Here is a 15,128-nt window from a genome sequence, read left to right as displayed (position 1 = left end):
CAATATTAAGTGATAAATTTTATTTATCCGAGTATATTTTATATTGCTATGCGCTCCCGTTTGTGACACAATTGCATGGTTGTACTACCTGAGCATATAGACATGCACATACCCCTCGTACTAGAGCTCCATTCCCCCCCCCATAGATCCCATCACAAACCAGGGTTCTTTTTATCCTTATCCTTATTTTGTACCAGTTTGGATTGGTTTGTCTTTTCCGATAGACGGAGGAAATACACACAGGTATATTTGATTTGTCTCATAGGCCGACTTCGGCCTCACATAGACGTTAAAAATCTCTCTCTCTCTCTCTCTCTCTCAAAAAAAAAAAAAAAAAAGAAAAAAAAAAAAAAAAGAAAAAAAAAAAGAAAGCAAGCAAATCCCTCTCTAGATCTTCGACTCTTTGTATTGGATCCATTATCTATCTATCATCCTTAAAAGCAGATCTCCATCTCTACGTTAAGATCTGCCTATCTATATGGAGAGATCTCTTGGTCCATCGATACACATCTCGTTTTCCATTCATTTTGGGGAAGAATTTACAATGAACACAACGGAATCATGAAGAACGCAAAATCCACCAACATTAATGCAATGTTAAAGAAGGGTTATGATTGTGTGAATGCTCGATCCTCTTTCCGTTGCATCTGACAGATGCCTGATGAAGTGGGCACAGCGATATTTCACAAAAGCATGAAACTGACCGGTGTTAACATCCAGCTTGGGTGCACAAAAAACCTGTTCCTATTGTGCATAGCCAAGAGGGGCGGAAAATACTACCAAAGTGTGTGGAAGGCCTCCCAAACCCATAGTTATGCTTAGCCAAACTTTAGTCCTTAGTGAGTTCTCAGGACAGAATGTAGTCATCTGTGGTTTGGAAGGTAACAGCGAGGTTTTGAGGAACTGATTTCTTGCCTCCATCTCTGCCAGATGCAGTTCATAAATTCTCCTTTGAGAAAATGCCACTTACAACTTGCTTATTGAGTAAGAAATCCACCCACTTCTGAAATTTTTGTGCAAACCTTGCCTGCTGAATTGCATCTCCAGGTGGATGAGATTCTATGGGGCTTCAGTTTTTGTAGATGGGGTTCTGATCAAGAAACAAGTTAGATATAATAAAGACTTGTAGAATCGATCTGTACACCAGCTAATTTCTACAATATTTTCTTAGAAACCCAAATGTGATGTTTACCAGATTTGAAATTTTACCATGAAGTAGATTGAGTATCATTTTGCTGCTACACTCACATACCAAATTCAATGCCCACTGGTCATTTTCCTTTTTCTCACGCCAACTGTTGGGTTGGAGTGTAGTTGATTGTTGCTCTCAGACTGCATATGAAAATTTTAAGGAGGATAAGGCACGGCAAGAGCTGTTTGTCTCTTTTTGATTACGTTTTAGTGTAAATGTCACTGCATTTCCCTTTTTGGCATCATTCTCAGGCCACAAGTTCTGGTGCTGGAAGTACCCGTCGAGTTTCTGTACCATCGACTGTGGATGAGAGTATTGAACAAGTAAGTAGTGCTGCATCAAATGCAGACCCCAGGCTTTTAGAACTTGACTTCTTCAATGTAGGGGCAACTGGTTCGCAACTCTTAAATTTCTCATAGCAGCCTTTGGAATATTGGCAATCATAGGCACTGTCTGCATGCAAACAAGCTAGAAGAGATGGCCTAACAAGACTTCAGCTTGAGCTGCTTCTTCCTTTAATTGGAGCAACAGACCTTGATGATTGGCCAGTACGAGGATTCTTTCGTCAAATTGTTATAATGAGTTGTTGGCATCTTCTCTACACTGGCTTAAATGTTCTCTGTCTGCTGTCTAGGGTGGAATACAACAACAGTTTAAAGCTGCTACTCCTGTCGTGTCATCATTATTGGGAGGTCTCATCAAAACTGAGAATCCAGCAGATAAGAATGATATCGATTCTTACATTATAGATGATGCTGATGCAGTTGGAGTTTGGGAATCAGAAAAGGTATGGACTTCTTGGTATTTACACCCATCGCAATGGTTTGGACTTTTCTCAGTTGTGCAGAATGAACCCTTTTACAGCTGTTTTAGATCAATAGGCAAGTGAGGATATGTGTATCACCCCTTTTCCTGCTGTTTTAGGTGAAAGACGAAGTGTAAATAAGCCGGTAAAAAGTGCCCTCAGGTAGTGTGAGGTGAATGTGATCACTCCAGATTTAGCTTGATTCAAATTTGAACTGATTATAGCAGCTATCATGAGGCTGTGTTGTTTAAAACAGAGGCCTCTCTATTACTTGGAAGGCCATCTTCCTCTCCAATAGTTTGGCATACCTAATGGAGGAGCCCTTTTAGCCTTTTAACCATGTCCTACAATTGTCAACCCTTGCAGCAAGCATTTGGAGGGGCTCCTGGCAAAATGCTGAGTGTAGGTTTCAAATATGCATTGTCTGTCTTCATGTTTTTGAGCACCCAATAGTTGGGTTCACACCTATTGGCTAATATACAAGGGAGAGCACCTTGGGACCCACAAATCCACCGTGACATTGAGAGATATTGTGTACTCTGAGAGTATGGTTAAGGGATATGGGAAGGTTTGAATATGGTGCACAAATCTCAGATCTATATTTACTCATTCTGACTTTTTTGCTGTCCAGTTCTCAGTATGTCAATAGAAATAACTTATGTTGTTAAGAGGGGATGTTGCAGTACTATGCATGTTGGAGTCGATGGCTATGTTGTCTTGTGGATGATTATAGAAGTCTATAACATACACTTGTCTTCAAAGGCGATTCTGGGCCATGCACTTGTCTCGGAAGGACCAAGGTTATTTTGGGCTTCTTCTGGATTCATCTTATTAATGGTTCAAGATACTAGGCTCAACTTTCTTTCTTGCTTCTTGAATTTCACTTAATATGACAGCACAGTTTCCAGAAGTGAGTCCATGAGACAACTCGATCAGAGTATTTTGGGGTACAGCTCAATGCAACAGTTTTGACAATGAGTGTACAAGGAGGTGGCTACAGAAATTGTAGCCTGCTCTGTGGATAATTGTCACGAGATTGGTGATTATTTTACTGTAGCAAGTTGCATAAAGCTTTTCATAGGCCTGACAATCAGTGCGGGATGCAACAGCATGTAGTCAGATTATTATGTTTTATCAAAGCATGCCAATGTGAACTTTTAAACAGACAAGATAAGCAAGTTCAAGGGCAATGCTCTGTTGTCTCCCCCCATCCGTTCCTCCCACCCCCGTCTTCCACATGGTGGTGTGGCTCATTGGCCATGTAACTGCAGACTGGGTCCTGGAGCAGTTTACTTTTTGCATACTGGCGAGCCTTGTTTTTGGAAGGCAGACAATTATCAAAAGTGAAAGCTTTCACCAACTCACTGTTTCTGAAAGCTTTACGTGAGCTGCTAGTTTTTCATGATTTGATATTCATGAAGGCATCGTTTTGTCCTTCTTACAGGTAGTACTCATTCTCTTCCCAAATGCAGAATGCCTGGAGAAAGTAAAGACTTTAGACGATGACAACAATCGGCTATTGCTTTTGGTCAATCCTCAATGGCAAGGTGGACAGGTATAAATTTATGCAAAAAATAGTGTATAGTAATTTTGCTTACTGGCATGCGACAGGTCTGCAGAATCAGGTCCTGCCCCAATGTTTATTTCCCTTCATAAAAGGATCAAGTTCATGTATAAAAAGAAGAAGAATCTTGCCCATTCACTAAGTACAACGAGTCAACAGTTAAGGAAAGTGTGTATGGTTTTTGGGCTGAATGGGACTACTTTGGGTGACTTCTTTTTTTTTGTTGCGAAAAAGAAATCCTTCTATTAGTTAAAAATCGCCCATTGAGCTACAACACCTCCGAAGGGAAAGGTACATGAGGGGAGACTCTCCCAGCTAAAAGAATATGTACAAATGTAGGCTAGATCAGGAGGTGCCAGCAAGAGAAAGGAGTGCCGAGCTCCAATGAACCAGCTTCCTCTCTATAGACAGTAGGAGGGGATCTGTCTGTTTCTCAGGAGATAAATTCAAACCAACCTGGCAGCCCAAGTAACGCACTGCAGTCCTTGGTGGAGGAATCCGCCCTCTCCAGGCGACCACTCAGGTGTAGAACCACTACCAACCCAAAAAGAAATCATTTTGCGCCAATTGATTAATGCTCCTGAAGCACAACAAAACACCTCAAGTGACTACTCACATCTGTGCGAGTTGGCTAGCTGGCTCTCCAAGAAAAGTCCAGTATCATCTGCAAACTCAAGCAGTACCACCTTTGGGAGGGTATGTGTATCACGAACAAGGACCCGCACAATAGGTAACCCTACAGCCTTGACCACAACTGTAGCTGCAGTGTGCGGGGACTCCAGGACCGTCCCAAACATGGAGCCAATCCTGGAGAGTAGGGGGATGTACTCCCGCCTTAGGCTTGGGAAGCAGACCGAAATAGGCAAGTCGGCCTCCTCCTCAAGCACATCTGTAGTAGGATCAAAGCCATGGTGCCATCTTCTGAAGTAGGTCCGAGCTGCCCAAATACCGAGCTGGCTCATCGATATCATCTTGGCCGTCATCTCTGGAGACTCGAACTCTATATGATAATACCCTCTCTTGAGGATCTGGACATCGGTGATCTTGCCGACGTCGGTGAGAAGACGGGCCTGAAGTAAGTCTTGAACCTCGCCTCGGGTCGAGTGTGATTAATCTTACATATGACCGAGGTGGCCTGCAAGAGTTCCACCTCGGCCATCAATCTCGCTTGCTCCTTTGGCGAAAGAGCAAGTCGAAGGGTCGGCTCCGCGGTGTCGGGCGAGGGGGCTTCAATGGAGTTCCTTTGTGGTGGAGCTAAGGCCGCCATTCTGTGTCTGCTGCTGTAGAGAAGAGGGTGTTGGTGTCGAGGCGTTTACCAGGAGGCCGAACAAACAGCCTTCAAGCAGGAGGCAGGAGTGAGGGGGGGGGGGGGGGGGGGGGGGGGGCTTACAGGCGGGCTGATTGGAGGCGTAGGGCAGGGTTGAAAGGGCGCTGGGGCAGCGGGCTGAGGGCAGCGCACACAGGTCAGGGGACTGAGGGCAGCGCGCGCAGGGCAGGGGGGCGGGCAGGCAGGCAGGGGTGCCGCGCACAGCAGGGCAGCTAGAGTGCGATGGCGAGGGAGAGGACAGCAGCAGCGAGCTACCATTGAGTTTAGTACTTTTCATGTCTTGGGTGACTTCTCAATTAGAATAGTGGCCCAAAAATGAGCAGATGTGAGGATTCGATGTGGAGCCAACCCAAATACAAGTGCTCTGGCTGATTTGGGCGACCGCAGGGCCTCAAAACAGAATTTTCAACCAGTGCTTGTGTGGCTGCAATCAGATCTGCCTCTCCTCTTCAAAGAGATAGATTCGGCAATTGCCTAGGAAGGGGGCTGAAGGATATATCACAACTTGGTGATGTGGCATGACCATGACCGTAGCAGAAGAGGAAGAAGATAGGGGTCAACTGGACCTAGAGCAGACTGGAGCTAAGTCTGCGCGCCAACACCCACATTTTGCGCCGCGATTTGCAAGGCAATGGAGTGCTGATGTGGCAATGTCACAAAGTGATAACATGGCGTGCCCAACTGGGAAGAACTGGCCAAGGCGACGAGAAACTGAACCCAGAAAGTGTGGCTGAGAGGACCATAGGGTTAGAGTAAAAAACTCTAATCCCTACCAACTTGAAGTTTGTGGTCGAGGGGCCTAAACCATAATAATATGAAGCGTAAGGACTATCTGAAAATTCCATGATTTGCGCGGACATCCTGACGTGGCACTGCTGTACAAATTTCTGTAAATTACGCTGGCAGTTTTTACACATGCTTTTTGAGAGCAAAAGATTTTGGGCTTAAGTGCTTTTGGATAAGAGCTTTTGGGGCCCTGCTTTTGGGCATCCCTTGCACGTTTATAACTGCCCATAGGGCCACTCTTCTAGGAGCATCTGGACATAGAGTCTCGGAGAGAGTTGGACCCTTGGTAGTTGTACCGTTGCAAAGCAATAATAAAGAAATAACGAAGGGAGCGTTAGTCTTTGGGACCAGTGCGTCTTGGCTCGCAACTCCGGCGTGCTATGTTGACTCCTCTCTCTCTAATCAAGTTCAGTTCAGTTATTTGTAGTTTCTGTTCGTGTGTTGCTATTGATTTCTCGCTTGGAGTGCCCAAGCTTGTAACAGTGGTATCAAAGCTCATAACGATTTCTCTTCTACGGAGGATCCGATCCTTTCCGCAGCACACATGGGCTCTCCCGGACAATCTGACAGAGACGACACCCCTTTGATCTTTGGTCTGCAAGGAGAGTTGAGCCCAACGTGGGAACAAAAGAAACCAACGGGGATTTTGGCAAATTTCTGGCGGGGAATCTCGACAGAGCAGAGTTCAAATGTTAACTGCAGGTCGACACGTGTGAAAAGATTGATCAAGTACTCCAAGGATATGAAATATTTGAATACTTGAAGAATTACCCGGTTGATGAGATTCACTCGAGATGGCGAGAGGCAATAGATTCTCCTCTCAAGACGGTAAGGAAGCAGTAAGAAGAGCCGAGTGTAGAAAAGCAGAAACTGTAGTCGCAGAAAGGGTTTGACAAAGCTCTTGAAAAGAAGATAAATTGATTAATGAAAGGCTTAAAGCACTCTTCGAAGAAGAGGAAATCAATGGATTTCCCCGGTTATTTGGTTAGGAAGTCAACTTTCGAGGTGGTAAGCAGATCCAAGAAGCGTGTTCGTCTCGAGGATGACCCAAATTTTTCCTTGTCTTCAGAGAGTTTCAACAATTCGTTGTCCTCGAGTTCCAGAGAGGATGAGAAAAAGTGGAAGAAGCAGAGAAAAAGCCTGAAAAGCAAGAAAAGTAGATTTTTGAAAAAGTCTAGAAGACACACGGAGCCATCTAGCAGCTCAAAGGAGGAGACTCCGTTCTCTGCTGACAGTTGAGACAGTGAGCAACAAAGCAAGAAGACCAAGGGGTTCATAGATGGGGGTCAAGTAGTCAAGTTTGACACGTTTTCAGGCTACTAAGACACCCATCTAGCCCTTGAATTCATATAGTAGTTTGACGTCGCCTTCTCAAGAGGTCGTTTCTCAAAATGCTCCAAGGTGCGAAGGGTTGCATCTTACTTGAAAGGAAATGCACAAACATGGTGGTCTACTCTGTTGTTGCGCAGTGAAGCACGTAAGAGGTGGGTAAAATTCAAGAAAGTTCACTTTTGCTTGGATAACAGAAGAATATGAAGAAGACGTCGTCACAACTTGCATCATTCAAGAATGACTAAGAAAAACACTTTGGATGACTACTGCTAGAGGTTTGGGGATACCTATTTGCCAGTGTCCTTGTTTCGGAGGGTCTCTTTGCAGGACAAGGTTGAGCAGTTTTGCTGTGATTTGCCAAAAGAGATTCGATTGTATTGTTTGAAACAGAAGTCTGACTCCATTCAGAGACTTATGGGACATGCTAAGCAAGGTTTTGGTATGCATGCCGGCTCACTGACATATCCTACAGGCAAGCCAGTGTCCACATCAACTGGACAAGAGTCTTCAAGGGAAAAGAAAGAACCAAGGGAACGAGATGAAAGTTCATCAGAGAATTTGGTCAATGTCACTTTTTGGCTCTTGATGCAAAGTGGATGGGGGAGGAGAACATCGTTAATTCCCGTAAGTTTGAGTTGTACCTTGAAGCTTTTGGATTATTAGTAGTGTCTATGCCAAAAGTTACTGATGATTCAAGTTGAATTTGGTGCGGTGTGGACTAATGACTGGATACTGTTGTGAGTGCATTAAGAGTTCTGCAAGGATGAGATGGCTGCATAGTGAGCTAGGTGCATCAATAGTTCTGGACGGGATGAGATGGCTAGATTGAATGATTGAAACACAGTGTTGAGTGTGAACTAAGTCTGATTTGTGAATTGCATGCTCTATGAATACTGTCTTGCGTGGATGGTCATGGGCATGGTTTGCTTGAAATGTGAAAAGAAAGGATATGAATTTGATAATAACAAGATTTAGTAGATCAAGACATCCGTGAATAGATCAATGACTGATGTCTTTGTAAAAGTGCTTGATTTGTGGAGTCTAGTGCATACATATAGTCAGTATCTATTGAAGAAAGTTTATGTCCTTTGGCTGTTTTGCAAGCGTAATCGAGGGCAATTACAATTCTTTCAAGAGACGGGCCGAGAGGACCATAGGGTCACAATTGAAAATTCTGAACCCTACCAACTTGATGGCCGAGGGGTTTAAACCCGAATAATGGAAAGCGTAAGGACTAGCTGAAAATTCCGTGAGTTGCGCTGACATGCTGACGTGGCACCTTTGTATGGATTGCACTGACATGCTGACGTGGCACCTTTGTATGGATTTTCACAAACTATGCCGACAGTTTTTGCGCATGCTTTTTGAGAGCAGAAGCTTTTGGGCTTAAGTGCTTTTGGGGCATCCCTTGTACATTTCTAAGTGCCCAAAGGGCCACTCTTCCGAGAGCATATGGACGCAAATTCTTGGAGAGAGAGTTAGACCCTTGGGAGTTTGGAATAATGAGAGGAAATAGAGAAAGGCCACCGGATGCCCATAGGGCTCAGGGGGAAAATGTGACATGGTTAGGGAAGCCTGTTCCCAGCCTAGAGGAGCCTATATGGCCATAAAACCAAGCCAAAACCTAAGGCTAAGCACGGCTGGAATGTCATGATATGAGGAAACTATCTCACACTAGCTTGGCTTAGCCACAAAACAACCCTCACTCCCTAACACGTGTCCCTAGAAGAAACTGGGACGGCTGGACGAATCCAGAGAGATGCCTGAACTTTAACAGACTTTTCTCCTCTCTCTCTATTCAAGTTCAGTTCAGTTATTGGTAGTTTTTGTACGTGTGTTCCTATTGATTTCTCGCTTAGAGTATCCAAGCCTGTAACCGGTTGTTGAGAGAACGGGAGAATTCTTCTCACTTTTTACACATACACACCCATCAAACCTCTCACCATCTCACTCTTAACCGGCACACAAGTAGACAAGGAAACACCACACACACACACACACACACACACACACACACACACAAGAATAGCTCTGATGGTGATAGCCTGTAAGAGAGAAAGATGTTGACATAATTACTACACACAATATAGCATAAGAGAAGAGAGAGGGAGTCTTGCAAGAGAATGGCCTAAAGTGGTAGCCCTAAACTCCACGATACCTCTTGTGGAGTTGGGTATTTAATTTTTTTATTGACGAAGTTGGTGTCATAAATTAGAGGCCCTTCTTTACACTTGAGTTCATGGGTGGTACCTATCACTTATTGCACGACTCTTCATAGTGTAGATTCTCACTAAATTTATACCACGAAGCCATATAGGCTTATTGGAAAAATAACTACAACACTATGTAAAAATAAATGGCTGAGAGATATTCTTGGTTTTATTGCCGACGCCTTCTCCTCAATCTTCAGAGTTTCAATTTACAAAGCATCAACTCACTATTAGTGAAAATAAAAGATAGCACAATAATTAAACATTACATGGCTGAGAGATATTCTTGGTTTTATTGTCGACACCTTCTCCTCAATTTTCAGAGTTTCAATTTACATAGCATCAACTCACTATTAAAAGATAGCACAGTAATTAAACATTACATATCAGCTATTCCAATTGTAATGCTAACCACATACAACAGGAGGGTGTCCAATATCGTAACATCCCTCCCACCAATGATACTGTTCTAAGTTGCTCAATAGAGAATCAACTCGGCTATAAGTGACGGAAAATGTGGAGAAGATCTGGAAAGTTTCGGAAAATTTTCAGGCATCCATTTGGCATCTTCTCTAGGGTGGCCTTTAATTATTAAAAGATAGGGATTGTAAACGATGCCAATGCGTATAATGGTGGTGTCATGATCAACTATTTGTGCAGGGATGAGTTGTTCTTCTTGATCTACAATTGAAGGTGGATTTTCATAAATGTGATGTGTAGATAGGGGGTTCTCGGAAGGGTCATAAAAGGCTAATGTGAAAGGCATTGTAAATGTGCCAGTGTGAGGGTAAATCTAAATAAAATGAAACACTATTATTAATAGTAGAAATTCTGAAAGGAACATGAAAACGTGGAGCAAGCTTTACAAAAATATTGGTGTCAACACTCTTAATCCTTCGCTTTTCAATTCGAAGCATAACATAATCACTTTGCTTAAACTTATGTGCCTTACGATGTTTATTAGCATGCTTAGTGTAAAGTCCATGTGAATGCTTAATAGCAGAATGAACACTTGCATAATGTCATGAAAATTTGCAGTAAAACTATCTGCAACAGGCACAAGATTAGAAAGACGTGAAGCAAGAGCAGGAAGAGAATGACCATATAAAATTTCAAATGGAGATTACATTCAGTAGAGTGAGTGGTATTATTATAGGCAAACTGTAAAATATGCAAGTAATTATTCCATTTCTTTGGTTGAGAAGAAACATCATAAGCTTTTAGTAAATCGATAATGTACGATTAGTTACTTTCTTTGACCATCAGACTCATGGAATGCAAAAGTAAAATAAAGTGTAGTACCAAGATTTTCAAAAACCATAGTCCAAAGACACTACAAAATTTGGAATTTCAATCAAATATTATTACCTTTGGCAAACCATGATGTGGAAAGACAACTTTAAGGAAGCTTGATGTGCTGTGAGAGTTTTCTTACAAGGAATAAAGTATGCTTGTTTAGAAAACGATCGATGACAATCCATATGATATAATGCTTGTGAATAGTGAGTGGAAAACCGAGAATAAAATCCATGAAAATGTGTTCCCAAAGTTTTTCAGGAATAGAGAGAGGGTGTAAAAGATCTAATTTCTTACCTGTGACCCTTTTAATCTTTTGGCAAATCAAACAAGATGAAACATACTGCTTAACATCATAAAACAGTCCTCAAACTGTGAAGAAAAGACATCGTGTGAAGAGTGATGTGGAATTTCAGTTTTAGCAGAGGATTCATTTACAAGCACTAAGTATGTTTTTTCTTGCTTTCTAATGCCTCGTTTGGCTTGTGTGTGAGAAAGAAGTGGAAATATTTTATGTTCAGGTGTTGCTTGGATGGAGAAAGTTTTATTGCCATGTGCGAGTGTCAATGTGCGCGCATTCTCAAAATCATCTTAATACCATGCAATGATGTTCCCAAAAGTGTACGGGTCTGTGAAAATTCACCAATGCAAACATCAACGGTTACTTGAGTCTTACAATTGAAACGTTGATTATTAAAAACAGTATTGACTTTGTGGGGTGAAGACTATTTAGAAAGAGAGAGCTGTTGTGCCAATTATGCAGAAATAAAATCATGACTACTGTCATGATCTAAGAGAATTGCGATATTTTCATTCTTGATTGTGCCCTTCACTTAAAGTAAAGTGTGTGGAGATATAGAAATACCTGAAGAAGGGTTGTCATTGGCATCATATTCGAGATCATAGACCTCATCTTAGTTGGCTTCAACTTCATTGTCGTCGGTAAAGCATCTTTGATGAGATTAACTACTCATCATTTGGGCGGTGGTTGTTGAAAGTGCTTTGGTTAGGGTTATGTGTTACTCTATTGGGTTGGCCATAGGAATGGCCATTTTGTTCTTAGCGGTATTGTCTGCACTTATTTGCATGGTCACCAATTTGAAAATATTTAAAGCATTTCACGTTTTTGTTACTGTTGGAAAGTTGAGGAGGATGTTGATTTTTTGGATGTTTTTGGTTGTCCGCGGTTGCTACATGTTGCCGTTGTTATTGCGATGGGATTGAGAATGTATGACAAAATTGTCAAACCTGCGTCTCTTGAAGAAAGTTCGACCTTGATTTCTGTTCCTGTCAAAGTTAGGAGAGAAAGCAACTTTCTTGTAGCGGAAATGATTTAAAGTGATAACTCAGGATGATTGCTGAGTGCATACTCAAGGTTCCTTTTATTTCATGAGAGAGATGTACAATAGACTAGAGAGAGAAGAGAGATATTGAGTGAAGGTTTTGTGAGTGAAAGAGAGAGAGAAGACTATCACCAGATGGGGTCCCAAACCCCCCTCCAAGGGGCCCCCCCCTCTATTGCTAGAGAGGTATTTGCTTTAGATTGCACAAATGTTGATATAGTGGTCCTTTATGTTGAGATGCTTATGGGATCTGGCTATGGATGCTTGGATTTGCGGGCTGAAAATGCAAAACACGAGGGAACTGAGGCTGGATCTGCAAATTGACGAGGCTATGGGCTAATCTGCTATTGCCAATGTCAAGGGTGTTGATGACGATGGAAATGGGCTTAAATTTGAAAACGCTGGCTGATCTGCAAACTTGGGCTGAATTTGGAAAACTCTGGCTGATATGCAAGTGCTTGGGCTGAAAACTACTACCGCTAGGGCTTCTGCTGTCACTAGGGCTGATCTGGTACTGCAGGGCTGAAAACGCCAAGGTGTTGTGTTGGAGATGGCAATGAGGTTGCATGAGGGAAAAACGCCATAGATAGTGTTGAAGGTGCTGTTAGCAAAAATGCTAGAGGCTGGTGCTGCTGCCCCAAGGGGTACTGACTTGTCTTCACCCTCCCTCTCTCTGCCTTTGCGTTATTTCATATCCCTCTTGCCTTCTCTTGCCCTAGGCTACTCTCCAACTACGCCTACTTTGCAGATCTAGGAGTTCACGGTGACGGGGTTGCTTGGCGGTCCCACAATCGGAGGTTGTTGCTGTTGGCCATCGGATACGAGACGTTGTGCACTTGTTGCCGCTGTTTTTAGCCATATCCGTCCATCTTCTGTTGGCACTGGCAACAAAGGCTGCTTGCAAGATCTATCTGTTAATCTGGGCTGAAGAAAGGGTCAGGAGTGCCCAGGGTTTGGCCATGACACCATCCATGCTTCCAGCATTTGCAATTCATGTATCTGTTTTAGGAAGATTTCAGTGCAATTCTTTGGCTGAACCATCGGCAGGGGTGGGAGCAAGGAAAGGTTGTACTTGAAGGATACTGAAAGAAGAAGGTGTGGGCTTGGGGAGCAGAGAGTCTATTCTCTGCGTTGTGACCTTAATTTATATGAAGGTGAGTGAAACGCATGCTGTTGATGTGGGTGTTTATTCTCTTATCAAAATCGCTGTATACAAAACTTCACTGCCATCGGCTTCTTTATATATTCCATGAATGATTTTTGTTCTGAAAAGGGGTATCTGCTGTATTTAAAGTTTTATCTGTATGTGGAAGAATAGAAGTTGATTATTGTTGAGGGGCATGTTTTCATTACGCACAAATAAAATACATTAGTCTGTCTCAGAAATAATTTGGACCGAAGCTAGAATTTTTCATTACATCAGTCTCGTTCCCAACTTCTCTAGGAGGGAGGTCACAGGTTAACTGCTAAGAAGTTTGTTTGTTAGGTATACTGAAAGCCATCAATGTGCTGAGAACTGTCCAGCTTTTATTGGCACAAGCTCATGTTTAACTTTTAAAGGACAACAGATTCTTAATCAATCAATAAAGAAGTCTCATAACTAGGCCTTTTCTGGATTCTTCGAGGTATCTATGTCATACTAACAATATCATTTTGAAAGACGTCCAGATGGCATGGACACAAGCTCAGTTGGATTTCTGTATGATATTCCGAGCGCTAAATTTTCATTTGCTTGTTGCCTTTTTGGATAAATCTTGCTGTAGGTGATGTGCTGGTTCTTCTTTGGCAGGTAATTTCTGATTTTGGGTTTGGGGCCCAACGAAAAGTGAGAGAAGAATTCATTGCAACATTCAGTACTGTGTATTACTTGAAGCAGTTGCGGATTTTGGGTGAAGATGTCAGGGTTATGAAATGTTATCCAGGAAACTGGCAGGTTGTTTCTGACACTCTCTCTCTCTCTCTCTCTCTTTGCATCACATAAAATTTGACCATATACAAGAAATATGGGAAAGACCGTGAGCGATATACAAGAAATATGCATGCAACCAAAAGGTGCCAGAACATGCCATTCATCCAGATTATACCTTCATTCTAAAGAGGCTAAGAAGCTGGGTTGAGCAAAACTCAAATTGTTTTGGAAGGAATTTTTCGGGTTGGACAGTCAAAACTAATGGCTAGAATTTGTATAGACTATCTGATCTTTCTGTTGGTGAAGCCTTGAATTTCAGCTAATTTTCCGACAGGCCTTCTCTCATTGGGCAGCCTAGAGGGTCCATCATAAGTTCTCTTATCAAATAATATGTTGGAGGATAATGCATGTGAAATATTGCTCAGTTGTCCTGATGTTCTACAGTTAGAATGGCAGGTCTTTGTAGTGGACTCCATGGGAGGAAGTGACTGTATAGCTGTGGAAGAAGAGAAGCCTTCCTATAAAAAACTCCAAGAGCTTCTGCGAAGAAGAGAGGGCTCCAAGGCAGGTCAGGGTTGGTTCGGGAGGCTTCTTGGGGAGTTGAAATTTAATCAGGACTCTCTCAAGGGAAACTAAGCTCTCAAGTTTCAAACTAAGGGCGGGTAAGAAGTGCTGCCTGGGGCGAGAAAGAGCGTCTCTCCCATCTCATGGCTGCAATGGCAAGTTAACATGGTACCAAATATCAGTACCTATGGATCTTTTTTGTTTGTGGTTTGGGGTGCAAATTGTAAATTTCAGCTTATATTGTTAATATTGCTCATCAAGTAGCAATATAGCATAGACTAGGATTTTCTCTCTCACAACCAAGGTCTAATGCTAAAGGCCTGTCAGATAGATCAATTTGAACTGGGGGGATTTTTTTTTTTTTGGGAAATGTTTGGTTGGGGTCTTACCACTAGGATGTATCGTGGCTTGTCATATGTGGGAGCTTGTAAGGTGTTCAGCTCTTGCAGAGAACCTCTGTTATTTCTTTTGGTTTTTTCTATGCTCTCAATCTTCACATATCAGCTATGCTCATTATCAGCACCCCTTCGTCACTTTTGGGAAGACTTTTAAGATGTTTGGGGAGAGCTTTGAGAGTCTCTCCACGATCGCACAATTTTTCTTGCCTTAGCATAAGTGGACTAGCAAGACTAATGATACCTTCTTGTCTGACTTGTTGGAATACCATAGAACAATCAACGGTTAGTGCATAAACTATGCTATGGAAGCTTGAAGGTCTTTGATAAGCCAACTCTCCTTTCTGTGTATGCCCTTCCCAGAGCAACCATGGACTCAAATGTTGCCATTTATGTGTGCTTATT

General features: G+C 42.5%; 1 protein-coding gene across 3 annotated transcripts in view; it reads left to right on the top strand.

Annotated features, from left to right (window-relative positions):
* The window catches only part of LOC147445826 (uncharacterized), a 43,830-nt gene extending 28,980 nt beyond the window's left edge, over window positions 1-14,850 (top strand). The window contains exons 2-7 of one of the 3 annotated variants that reach the window (XM_086525202.1): window positions 1,444-1,515; window positions 1,639-1,740; window positions 1,827-1,979; window positions 3,442-3,552; window positions 13,645-13,788; window positions 14,221-14,850. In XM_086525202.1, coding sequence (XP_086381328.1) covers window positions 1,444-1,515; window positions 1,639-1,740; window positions 1,827-1,979; window positions 3,442-3,552; window positions 13,645-13,788; window positions 14,221-14,400 — 762 coding nt within the window. In that variant the 3' untranslated portion in view covers window positions 14,401-14,850. The remainder of the gene's footprint in view (window positions 1-1,443; window positions 1,516-1,638; window positions 1,741-1,826; window positions 1,980-3,441; window positions 3,553-13,644; window positions 13,789-14,220) is intronic. The other 2 variants (XM_086525203.1, XM_086525204.1) reach the window with 2 other exon arrangements.
* Window positions 14,851-15,128: the final 278 nt, after the last annotated feature.

This window comes from Adiantum capillus-veneris, chromosome 12 (genome assembly GCF_014529385.1).
Source record: "Adiantum capillus-veneris isolate H3 chromosome 12, ASM1452938v2, whole genome shotgun sequence".
NCBI lineage: Eukaryota > Viridiplantae > Streptophyta > Polypodiopsida > Polypodiales > Pteridaceae > Adiantum > Adiantum capillus-veneris.
The sequence above is the reverse complement of the archived record's forward strand: the minus strand, read 5'-3'. Positions and strand labels throughout refer to the sequence as shown.